The sequence below is a fragment of the Eupeodes corollae genome, chromosome 1 (genome assembly GCF_945859685.1).
Source record: "Eupeodes corollae chromosome 1, idEupCoro1.1, whole genome shotgun sequence".
Classification (NCBI taxonomy): domain Eukaryota; kingdom Metazoa; phylum Arthropoda; class Insecta; order Diptera; family Syrphidae; genus Eupeodes; species Eupeodes corollae.
Genome location: NC_079147.1, coordinates 29440347 through 29452878, shown reverse-complemented (window position 1 = coordinate 29452878; position 12532 = coordinate 29440347). Strand labels below are relative to the sequence as shown.

The window sequence follows — 12532 nt, the reverse complement described above, 5'->3', positions numbered from 1 at the left end:
ACATCTCCTGTTTTCAATAGTGTTTCAGTATAGTTTCGTGTGTTAATGGCATAATAAGACACGAGTACTGATAACCAACACTTATATAGGTCCAAAAGCAGACAGCACCTAAGGATATGCTAATAATTAGTGTTGTAAACAATATATTGTATATCTAATTATAAGTGTTTCCATTGAATGCACTGGAAATGAGATATTCTACTGCCGTAAAAATTAGTTTAAATCAGTCTCCAGCATCATAACTACCTGCACACAAAAAATCAATACTTAATATTGCTTCATTGCGGCATGAAAGACGGACAAACAAGCAAACAAACAAACAGATTTTCCCATTTATAACATTAGTATTGATTGAAAAACTTGATGATTAGATCTTCGCTGTTTATTACTTTCGTCGAATCATATTCGATTTTCTTGTCCACTATTTTATAAATAGGTTGACCAACATTAATGATAGAGGCTTTATTTTAGAAGTTTTTTTTAATAAAGTTATCAAACAAAAAACTAGCATTTCAGTTACTACAAAAAATTTCCTAGTGTTCCTCCTTCTTTGATACTTTGACGGAAATGGTTCAAAATGTTAATTAGAAGTGTCAATCTATTCGACAGTAATTGTTTCCCAAACCATGGACTTGAGTTGATCGTTCGGTGAAAACCAACGCTGAACACCTTAATCGAGTAAAATATAAATCAGCAGAATAAACCTGAAAACCTTTACGTTCCTAGTGAATACGACAACCGCAATAGCCGATATTCTAATTTGTCAAATTGACTACCGAAATTGTTCTATTGACTTCTTCTGAAACTTGATTATCTGAAAATAACAATCTAAAATTGTTCTATTGCTTATTAGATAGTCAACTTTTGAAAGGAAGGTTCATATATTGACTATTTTGGTAGTCAACCCGATAATTTGAGCTACTTTCAAGTTAACTGTGGAGATAATCTAAAATTAAAAACAAATTGCTATTGTTGCAGACACAGTTTTTAAGAAACCCTAAAGTAGGAAACATCAAATTTGTGCGTTCTTGTCAACTGTCAACAAATAAATTGTTTAAACATGATTTTTAATTGAGAAAATAAGAAAAAATATCAATACAACGTTTCAAAGTTTTGTAATCGATTCTAAATCAAATTTGTTAAATACCTTTTATAACCTAAGAAATAATCGTCTTTTTGTATAACTTAGAAGACTGTTAGAAGAAAAAACCAATACCTTCGCTATCAGTTCAAGCTTAACATCTGTCATTTGACAAATCTAAATATAGTAATGGCTTAAAATTACATTTAAATGTGTTATTTCAATAATGTATGTTACTGTATGTAACTCAATCTTAAAGGTTTATGTTTGGGCTTAAGTCTTCAAAAAGTACCTGTAAATCAGCTACTTCTAATGGAAAATATTGTGCCAGTGACCTGTATTAGTATCACCCGAAACAATCATTTGAAAAGAGTTACACCCGAAAGATGATAGATCTTTGACAAATTTTACTAAACAAATATTTTACAAATATTACCTTAACATTTTAAGATTGAAATGTCTGATCGGTTTTTTGGGGCTTTATGAAACCTCATTTCTGCAAACTGCAAACCGCAGTTTTCATATTGACTACCGTAGTTGTCATGTTCAATACCATGATTGTCATTTTGACTACCGCAATTGTAGTATCGACAATCGGATTTTTAATTTCCTTCAACCAAAGTTGTCATGTTGGCTACCGCAGGTGTCATTGGCTACCGGATTTAAAAAAAATTCGTATTCCAAAATTGAAAACCGAAAATTGTCCTATCGACTATCGTGGTCGTTGGTTGAAAATTGACTTATTTCGTTCTGTGTACTAAAGTATTTTCGTCAAAGTTTAGCGTGAAACAAGTTTCAAAATACAAAACATTTGTAGCGAGCTGGATTTTGCATTTTATTGTATGTTAAAACACATAGTCCTCTTTCCGACTGCATTATTCATTAAACGTATTTATTTCACTTTCGGCTAATTACTGCTTTGGCAAGAAATATTCTCGAGCACGTAGCTAGTTCGGAATCACTGTTTCAACGAATAACTAAATTTCCTTGTTTTCTTCTAAACAATACATTTTTTCAGAGAATACTCGATTGCAGAAATGTTAAAGAAACAATAAAATGAGTATCCTCATAATATTCTACAGACACACGTTATTAAATAACGACAAAATATTTTAACCACTTGTTACATTTATTCGTTCAAAGACTAACTTTAACGAATATTGTACCGAATATCGGCGAATACAAGTCTCTAATCATAATGTGTCAAATTGACATAGAAGCAATGAATTTTTAGATTGCTTCAATTATACACAAGTAACGAAATCATAGCAGTTAAGTTTTGTTAATCGTTATCAAGTTCATTACTCGTTACTTAAGCCATGATTAAAATCCAATCGTTAAATGAACCTTTTACCGTCAGCAAAGCAAATTGAAATGGTGACAACATTTTCTTGATATAGAAAAAAAACCAACTATTGAAATCCTAATTGCTTCGGTACTCGACAAGTAACAAGATCATATCTGTAAAGTTTTGTTAATCGTTATAAAACTGAACATTCGTTTCTTGGCCAAAATTAAAACCGATTCGTTTAATGAACGTTTGAGCATCGGCAGATTAAATTGGTGACAAAATTTGTTTTAAAATAAAAGAGAACCTAACTATCGAAAACCTAATTCCTTCGGTACTAGGCATTAACGGGATCATATCAGTAAAGTTTTGCTAATCGTTATAGAGTTGAATATTCGTTACTATGATAAAAAGTGATTCGTTACATAAACTTTTTACAAGTTTTTGAAATTAATTGAATTAGTGGCAACATTTTTTGAAATACTCGTAAGTAGATTAAGAATTTTAGTGACGATCACCTGCCAATATTTTCTTCCAATTAAACATTTTACAAATTCCTTTCAAATCATCATAATTTATTTTCGAACATATATTTCCACATCGTCAGCATCATTATCAGTCTTAATTTTTTCTTCTTTTTTTTTGTTTTTATATCCTCCCTAATTTATTTTGTCTATTTATTATTTAAATTTTTATTATTATTATTATTTGTCCTTCATTAAAAAAATAAAATCCATGTAAATTGTGCATTAATCTCGTTTCTTTGTTTTTCCGTACTTTTTTCACACTTTATGTCCCCCAGATTTTTGTAAGGGCCGTGAAACGTTACAAAACCTCTGCGATCAAATACCTGGTGATGCTTTACTTTATAGTTTATTCAGAGAAAATGCTGAACCTGTCAAGTGTCCTTTAAAAGGTATTAGTAATTTTTGTTAGTTGTTTTTAATTTATCTTTCAATTATTGTTTTTTTTTTTTTAATTTTAATTTTAAAGGTCCATTTGTCTTTACCTATAATCGTGGTCATGGCGAGTGTAAAAGTCCTGTTTCAAACATCGAAAGTTGTACCGAGGATAGTCGTTTATTGTTGAGTTTTCAAGCATGTCCAGATGTTCAAGGCACTGAAAGTACAGGTAAACATATATTTAATAAACACACATAGATGCAATCTAATAATAATTACATAAATTTTCGTCTTTGACCATCAAACCAAAATTTATAATAAATTAATCCTATTTAATAGTTGAAGAACTAACGTGCCTAGCCACATGGAAGGATGGTAATTCAAGATATTTGGTCGGTCTGGTGTCACATCATCATGCGATATCCAACGAAGAACGTTACAGATGTTTTGTCTATGAAAAAATTTCATCACTAATGGGTAAGTTTTATGCCTTAACTCGGTACAACAGAGAAAATGTCCTCCTTTCTGGTATATCCTTGAATAGAACTTACATACATATTCGTCTCATCTCAACGCAACTCATCGTGTCGGTCATCGTCGTTGTCGTTGTCGACGTGCACTCGTTAAGCTTAATTAAAATAATAATAGCAATTATAATTAATATCATAACGATATCATGCACTCTCCATCTCCATAGTACCTTCAATTTACCTACCTACCTACCTTCATATATATTTATATCTATGCTTGGACGAACGTGCGGTAAGGACACTCAAACTTCGTCCAACCTCTTTTGGCTAAGAGACAAAAACCACAAATTGCAAAGGCTGCCCTAGACTGGCCTCTGGGTTGGCCTGGTTTGCCTTGCCTTGCCTTACCTTGCCTTGGCTTGGCTTTGAGCTTTCAGCTTTGCCATATTCTTTGTGTTTAGGTGATGCTGCTTGGTCTGATTGCAAATATGTGTATTTTGGTGTTCGGTGTAGTCCTGTCGACAAGGACATTAAGTTTGAGGACTTCCTCAAACTTAAGCCAGTCCGGGATGGACGAGGCCATTTCAAATATATCTAGACAAGACAACAGACCACTATATAGAGTGGACTTATAGAGGGTCCTTGATGATGATGCGTGTGGAGAGTTCTGTGGATGTTGATAGTGAACAGAGAGAGATAGAAAAAGAGATGATTATATTGTTATTATTATTATTATTTTGCAGGTGGTCCTGGAATGCTGAGTTCAAAGGATGCCGAATATAAATTGGCGCAATCAGGAGACGCAACGTGTAATGGACTTGATAGTGCTGAGGTAAGGATTATAAATACCATATACATGAACAAAAAGCACATCTTCTTTCTTCCTACTTGGTCTTCTATATAAAGCAAAAGCCTTTCAAGATAATATCAACCACCTAGTCCCCCCCTTAACCCTATGATCCCCTTCTTTTCATTTCGTCCTTATTCTTTAGGGAAGTATAAATATTTTGAAGCAATAAAGCTTAGAGCGTGATGTTCTTCCTGTTGGGTTTCTTTTTTGGAGATGTGTACGTTTCTACAGGGTGCGTCAAAAATAACTTATAGAGGTGAAATTTTTGTATTATTAATTTGATTTAAAATATCCCAAAGTATGGAATTTAAAGTTCTTTGAATAAACACCAGAATTATGCTCACAGAAACCAGTTCTTTTTAGAAAATTGTCCATAGCACTACTTAGGACATTTAAGATCTCGGAATTTATTTTAGCACGAAAGTTCGTCTTCAATTGTTGGATAGTAGAGGGTTTATTTTGCACAATTTATCCATTAATTTGATCCACAGAAAAAAACGTCTGATGTGTTTACATTCGGAGAAAGCCGAGGCCGTTTGGAACTGAAAGTTTAAGCTGCGCCATTATAAGGGATCTAATATCACTCTGCCAGTAAACTGAAAATGGCAAGACGAAAAAACAAGAAGTGTAGAATAATTTGTTTATAAAATTTAATTTCCCACAAATAAGTGCTGAGAACCATTCCACTTAGATTGATAATTTTTAAAGTAGTCAATAAAACTTACAGTACTTATTTAATTACTAAAGGTAGCGCTACAGTCTTGTGTAAAATAGAGCCTCACCTCTTCATCTGCATAGGTCAAGTTGTGTACTCCAAGGCACTTAGATATTCACATAATAAGGCTATGTTATGGAGAGTGATTCCTCTATATTTGGTGCAGTTAAGAAGGCCTCCAATTACCTCGAAAACTATAGATCTATCGATTTTGTGTAGGAAGCTTAAACGGAAACGGTTGAATTTCCTGTCAAAATGTTTCAAATATTTTCTCTGGGAGTCTTATAATTTTTGAAATAATGCCAGAAAATTACCCGATATAATACCCAATTGGGGAGAATTAAGGATAAACCGCTTCGAATACTTTTGTAGAGCGTTTAATTTTGAGAAAACCCCTTCACTAAGCGAGACGATACTATTAAATACCTCGGAGTTATAAGAATTTGTTAATTATATGGGGGAACTTAAAATACCATGAGCTTCAATTTTTAGGGTATTGTTTTTTTAGATTTCTTTCCCAAAAAAGAGCCCTTCTCTTCATATTTTTTCGCTTCAGTTCAGGGTAGTCTGAGGATTGGGAAATATCAAAAACAGCTTCTTATTAACGAAACCACTTTTTCTAAGAAGAACTTCTAGCCATCAAAGAACCCCTCTCTTGGCTCAAAGAAAACGTACCGACTACCAATACACGCATATTCTCTGGTAGTCAGGCTACCATAAAATCTTTGGACTCTGTCTGAATAAACTCTCTAGCAGCCTGAAACTGTCCATCATCTCTTGTGGATATGGCCTCAGATTCAAGATTTATCTTATTTGGGTGGCGGGTCATACAAATATTACAGAAAATTACTAAGCTGACGAACCTGCAAACAAAATCGAACAACTTTACCTTTATTGAGAAACAAACCCAACATCCCCCTAGCTTCTTTTAAACGTATGCTAATGCATGGTACCAAAAGGAACGCAAACCGAAGATGGTCCAATACAACCTCTTGTCAATCAACCAAATTAATTTGGCCAATGCTCATTTCGGTTGGAAGATTGGACAATAGCTCATTTATAGGAATCTCTACAAGACACTGCCTAATGGGTAGGCATGCTTTTAGACTTGGAGCTCCTGCAAATGATTTTTGTAGACGCTGCTTGAATAAAGTAGAAGAAAGGACAGTGTCTCACTCAACCTTCGACATCTATTGTCTTCAACGCTTCATAGTTAGCTCTAACTGGTTCAAAGGGTAAGGTAGATCCTAAGATCCATGTGGTAACGCAACGGACCAACCAATAAGTCTAAGTGTGTTGGTTTTCCCGTCGGCATCCTCCTCAACCTAAGGTAATCTAACCTAACAAAATCATGCCATTATTTCACAAAGCAAGAAACTAATGAGCCCTTTGGATCAAATAGTCGATTGAATATTTTCAAAATAAAATTAAATAACTTTGATACTTCAAACGAAAAAAAAATAAAAAGAAAAATTATGATTTTTTTTTCAAATTTAGTTAGAAACTTTTGACCCATCCTGTCGACAGATATTGTCATCATTGTCATCATCCTTAGGATGATGTGAAGGACCTATAACTATCATCGAGCTAGGTACCTTTAAGGACAGGGTTAGCTAAAAGTTTGTTAGGTACCTATCTACTAGAAAATTTGTTTGTCTTCTTTTCAAGGTATATACGGGAGGTATATTTCCCATAACTAGTACTTATGTCCTGTCCATGCTTCCAATATGACACCACAACATAAAACACACTTAAACTTTATTGTTTTAATATCTATAAAACCAAAGGACATGGTCCGGTTTACATTAAAAAAAAAAAAACAAGAACAACAAAAAAGCTTTTGAAAATTGTGTCGCTATTTTGAGAAAATTGAGGACAATGTCCTGTTTTTTGTTGTTGTTGTTGTTTGGATGCACTTCTTCTGATGGTTGTATATAAAATACCTTACCTTACCTCCTATGTTATCATTTGATTGAAGTGGTAAAATGTTTACTTGCATATACTCGTACCTACCGTTGTTTGTTGTAATGAGATGATTATTATCATAGTCATACATAATACTCGTAATACTTGAGTTGAAGCAGAAATAAGAAGAGGGGAATTTCAATAGAAATTTAATGACGAAAGTGTAGTATAGAACTTTGATAAAGTGGATACACTTGTGGGCTTGTGATATAAAAATGGAAACAAAACATGTATAGTTGGTGGAGGAAGGAAAGCCCATTAGACCAGACAGTTTTTTTTTAATCAAGAAAGGAAAATGTGGTTATATCGCAGCACACTTTTGAAAAAAGGAATCTATTTTTATGTAACGAGATGACATATTGACCTCGTCATAAGTCGAGCATTTATTCAATGAAAAAGTCTTTATAATTCTTTTTTTTTTTTTTCATCACAAGCTGAGCACTTACTCACCAAAAAGGAGTTATAAATACTTTTTTATCACAAGCTTTGGATTTAACACATTTCTATTCGCTTATGAATCTTGTGTAAAGTAAATACTTGCTTTTAGTCACAAGTTGAGTAATTATTCACTTTAATAGATTTAAAATCGTTATAGCTGAAAAAAGTCCGTTACATCTAGTTCAAAGTTAAAAGTTAAAGAACTTTGAGATTTAGATTACGTTTTTACTGTGCGAGAATTAGGAAAATAGAGAATAAAAGAGTAGATAATGGCGTCAATTTTAGTACCCGTGTCATGATTATTAGTCCGGTCATGCCAGAGGTCTTGGGTTCGATCCCTGCCTGTGCCATCTAAAGTTTTTTCTCGGGTACTGCATCTTTCGAGGAATTGACAAATTCTCCAAGAGTAATTGTTGTCATGAAAAGTGCTTTCTTAAATTTGCCGTTCGGATTCGGCTTAAAAAACGTAGGTCCCCTCCATCTCTGACAACAGTACTCGCACATAGGAATGGTTGAGAATTGTAAGGCAGTAGGCTCTAGTTCTCATCGGACTGATGCGCCACTCAATTTCACTTATAATGGCGCCAATTAGTCTTAAAGCTTTGAGTATAAAAATATAAGCAGTCCACATTCTTTATGTACGACTGGAAAACAAATATCTTCTTTAAACTATTTCTGAAATTCAGTTTTAGAGTAAATTTATAAGCATTCTTGGAAGTGCAGCAAGTAATAAAAAAAGATTGTTTAAGATAGTGAACTAGACTGGCTGTTCTTCAAGGCTTTACGTTAAGCATTCTGGGTCCATTTAATGCCAAAGGCACTCTTTGTGTTGTTTAAGTTTTTAAACCTTTGAAGATCTTTTTAAATTTAAATAATATTGGATTTTTAGGTTACAGAGTTTATAATCAAAATCATGACATCTATGGAAGCGTGATTCCTCCTTTAAACTTACTGAACACTTTGACAATAGTCATTTAATTTAAATTTTTAAATGATCAGTTTTTGAAGAACGAAAAAGATTGCTTGCAAGAAGGTATTTTAAACCACTTTAGCTCACAATAGCTTAGATTTTACTTTAATATTGTTTCTTCGTTACATACTTTCGACTAGGAAAATAGACTAGCCTGAAAAAAGATTTTACAATAAGGGGTTTCGTTTCTTATTATTTTTTTTATTATCTTTCCATGGAATTTTCCATGACCAATTCACACATTTGTGGCTGTATATCCTCAATAACTTCCGAATCACAGATTTAAGGTCACTTTATCACATCTTCGAGAAAAAACACGGTTAAGCAACTTTCGTTTCGTTGTTTGGGGATGGAGATGCTTTCTAATAATCATTTATTGATTCTTTGAGTTCCACGAAAATCTGGATAATGTTGATGGATTTCGAGAACCGAATCATCGAAGATACTCTGTTGCTAGTGACTTACCAGTTCAGTTCTTATGGTAACCGCCTTGAAACTCCATGAAAAATACGTTGGAATCTCGTTTGTAGAAAGTCTTATTCCAAAGATCTAAGATGAAGCCTTACTTACTTATGGCCTCAAGAACTATAAAATCCGTGAATGTTAACTAGTAAGAAATAGGGCCTTAACAGCTAATACGGTCCATCGCGTTCGGTTTCCGGCAAAATGTTTGAGCTCCATCCAGCCTTTTCCCAATCTCGATGATTCCTTCCCGATAGAGCTTTTCGGTCTAACAATTCTCCTGGCATTTTAAGTGAGTGGATTCCACTACATTGATTGATTCATAACTTCTTCGAAGCTTGTATCCAATCCACTGCCACTTGCGCCTTCGTATAATATTGTTAATGAGTTCCAGACTCGTTATCCTTTTCTTTATTAGATATACGATTGGGCCAGAGATTCCGGATGTTTCGTAGACACCATTTAATAGAGGTCTGTAGTTTCTAGTAAATGGTTTACTAACAAAAATGAATAAATTAGTTGGTTAAACAGACCGTTAAAAACTAGAGTCCTATGAATCTCAACTATCTGCGAGTAATTTCAGGGAGAAAGGGAACCTACAGTTTGTAAGCCGAATCCGAACGGATTTTTAAATTCCTCGCAAGAGGCATTACCCGTGAAAAAAAAAACTTTAGGTAGCTCAGGCTGGCATTGAAGCCAAAACTTCTAGCACGACAGTCCTACGCAGTTATTTTCCAGCTGCTATAACAATACTGATTCGACTTTTGAGCGGAACAGGCGTAGCTTTGTCTTTAAGCTCAAAGAGTTGTTCCTCCCAATATTTGAAAACATCCCGAACGCAGCCTTTAATCTTCCAATACGGCTAGCGATATCTTGTTTAAATCAACAGTTTCAGTTTTTAAAAGCTCAACTTTATTCACCAATTTCAATTTTATTGATCGAGAAGGTTGTTTTACTTAAGTCCAAAGCGAAAGGTACTCTATTTTTACGAAATATGAATTTTAGCAATTTCAACAAGTTTTCGATGCGTTTTGGGCTTCATTCTTTAACTAAAGCTTAGTTTTTACTTGTTGATTGTCAAAGGATAACAGCTTAATAAGTTACAGCTTCCCAAATTGCCACTACTCAAAATAAAAACACTTATTGAAAAGCTTTAAAATGGCGACAAAAGATTGTCAACACAACTTTTTTCAAAAAACTTAATAGCAGAATCTGTCACAGTCAGTAATGCAGCCATGGTTTTAGCCCTCAAAACCGAAATATTTCATCCTAGGCGACTATTCTTAGAAAACCAAGAATTTTTCAATTTTTCAGAAATCCTTTTTTTTAAGAATGAAATATGCTTTATTATCGTCAAAATTCTTCAAAAACACTTCACTACTCCTTTTTGGGAAATGCAAAATACTAAAATTGAGCTTCTTAAGAAATTCGTGACGTGACGTTTTTAAAAATAAATCCTACGGAAAAGGACTTAAATATTTCATTTACCCATGTTTTTTAGTAGAAACTATTTTTCTAAACAAATGGTGTTACATCCCTCTGTTTTTAAATTACGTCATGATTGGTCTAAATTAAATTTAAGAATAAATCACGTTGATTTTTGTTGAAAGCTTATTCGAAAAATTGTAAATAGTTTTTTAAAGAGTCGCATAAAATCGATGTAAATTTAATGCTTCATTGATTCGACTTTTCTCATGTCAAAGTAAACAAAAAATAAAAATGAAAAAACATCCAAAAACCAAGTAAATTTCCTAAAAATCTTTCTCTTTCCTTATGATCTCGAATAAACACATTCCTTTGGATTAAAATTCGCTTAGTTCCATTCAAACAAAATGCGTTTACTTTGTGCATTAGAGTATGAACGTTATGTTCTTTTCCGTTTCCCTTTTTTGCATTCAACCTCCAAACCTTACCAAACCAAACCTAAAAAGCTAAAAAAGAAGAAAGGTTTGGGTTGCGTGGGGTTAAATTCCTTTTATTTTCTTTGCTTATTCTCGAACATAAAGTAAGTCTGGAGTATTACTTTGTGTAAATCCTTAAATCTAAAAGGTACCAACCCCCAATATATACCCCTTTCTCCCTTTTTTGCAAGGTGAATTTTCCACCGTCTCTGTCTGCATTATCCTTTCCTCGTATTTTTTTTCGCATTTCTTGCCTCTCAGCCATTTATCCACCAATTGCTAATTTAAGACAGTTAACTTCCTTTTGATCGTCTTAAATATTTCTTCCTTGTGCAAAAGGTCCTTTTTGTCGTTTTGTTTTGTAATTTTATTGAACGTCGTCGTAGGTTTTTCTTTTTTCTTCTTCTTCGTCTTTACGTTTGCATTCTTTCTTATGCTTGGCTATTTTCTCAATCTTCTTATTGCTCAGCGCTGCACTCATATAAAATTAATTTTCTTTCAATTGCCTTACACTGTTCGTAGGTATAAGGTCCTTTTTATATGTATGTCTGTATGTAGCTTGTGCAGTGACTATTTTTGTTCAAAAAATGAAAAGCGCATACAAAACTCTTAAAACTGCTGCTGCATATGTAGGTGTATGTATTTGTTCATAAGGACGAAAAATAAACATTAAAAAAATTAAAGAAGAAAATCGTCCTTTCTGCAAAAAGCTTTTCTTCATTCTCGTCATCATCACCATCATCCTATAAAACACAAGGAGATTTTTTGTTCCCTTATGTTTTATTTTTTCTTCTAAAGGACACGGTAGGATAGGTACATATATAGGATATTAAAACAAGAAGAAGAAGAAAGTAAAAAAAAAGTGAAGAAATTATCCTGTTCGCTAATTAGTAAAAACAAGACGCGGCTATGTAGTCCTTGATAATGAGAGATGAGGGACTGAAAAAGTATAAAAGAGTGAGAGTAAGAGAACAAGTGAGGGGTTAACTTGAAAAATAGGTAAACATTTACATTGCATCAAAGGACATAATTTGTTCAAGCATAATTTTTTTGTAATTCTTTCTTTTCTTTTCTGTGTGCTCCTTGTTCTCTTAACCAGGTTTATTTTTTCTCCTTAACGTTTTCTTCATTCATAAAGAAAAGATATGTATATGAAGTATGAAAGATAAGGACAGAAATTTAATCAATTCTTTTTCAGCAAAAATGTCGAAAATGTTTGAAGAATGATTTTATCATGGAATCTTTTTATGAATATAAGATATGTTTTTTTTCCTAGGTAAAGTTGAAGTTTATTATACTAAAGGACTTTTGTCGTCGTCATTTTAAATTAATAAAAAATACGGTTTAAGAGAATCTTCAAACTTAGTCCCCTTCTTTCTTGATGTTTTTTTCAATAATATCGTTTACTTTTTCACTCACTGATTAACTGATCATTAAATATATCTGACAGATTATCAGAGTTATGAAAGTGGTATTTTGTGGTGGCAACC

At 33.2% G+C, this 12532-nt stretch overlaps 1 protein-coding gene across 2 annotated transcripts in view; it reads left to right on the top strand.

Moving 5' to 3' along the window:
- Positions 1 to 12532, top strand: part of LOC129939442 (uncharacterized) — a 557049-nt gene that overhangs the window by 432365 nt on the left and 112152 nt on the right. For both annotated transcript variants that reach the window (XM_056047457.1, XM_056047456.1), the window contains exons 5-8: positions 3172 to 3285; positions 3363 to 3500; positions 3611 to 3748; positions 4485 to 4573. In XM_056047457.1, coding sequence (XP_055903432.1) covers positions 3172 to 3285; positions 3363 to 3500; positions 3611 to 3748; positions 4485 to 4573 — 479 coding nt within the window. The remainder of the gene's footprint in view (positions 1 to 3171; positions 3286 to 3362; positions 3501 to 3610; positions 3749 to 4484; positions 4574 to 12532) is intronic.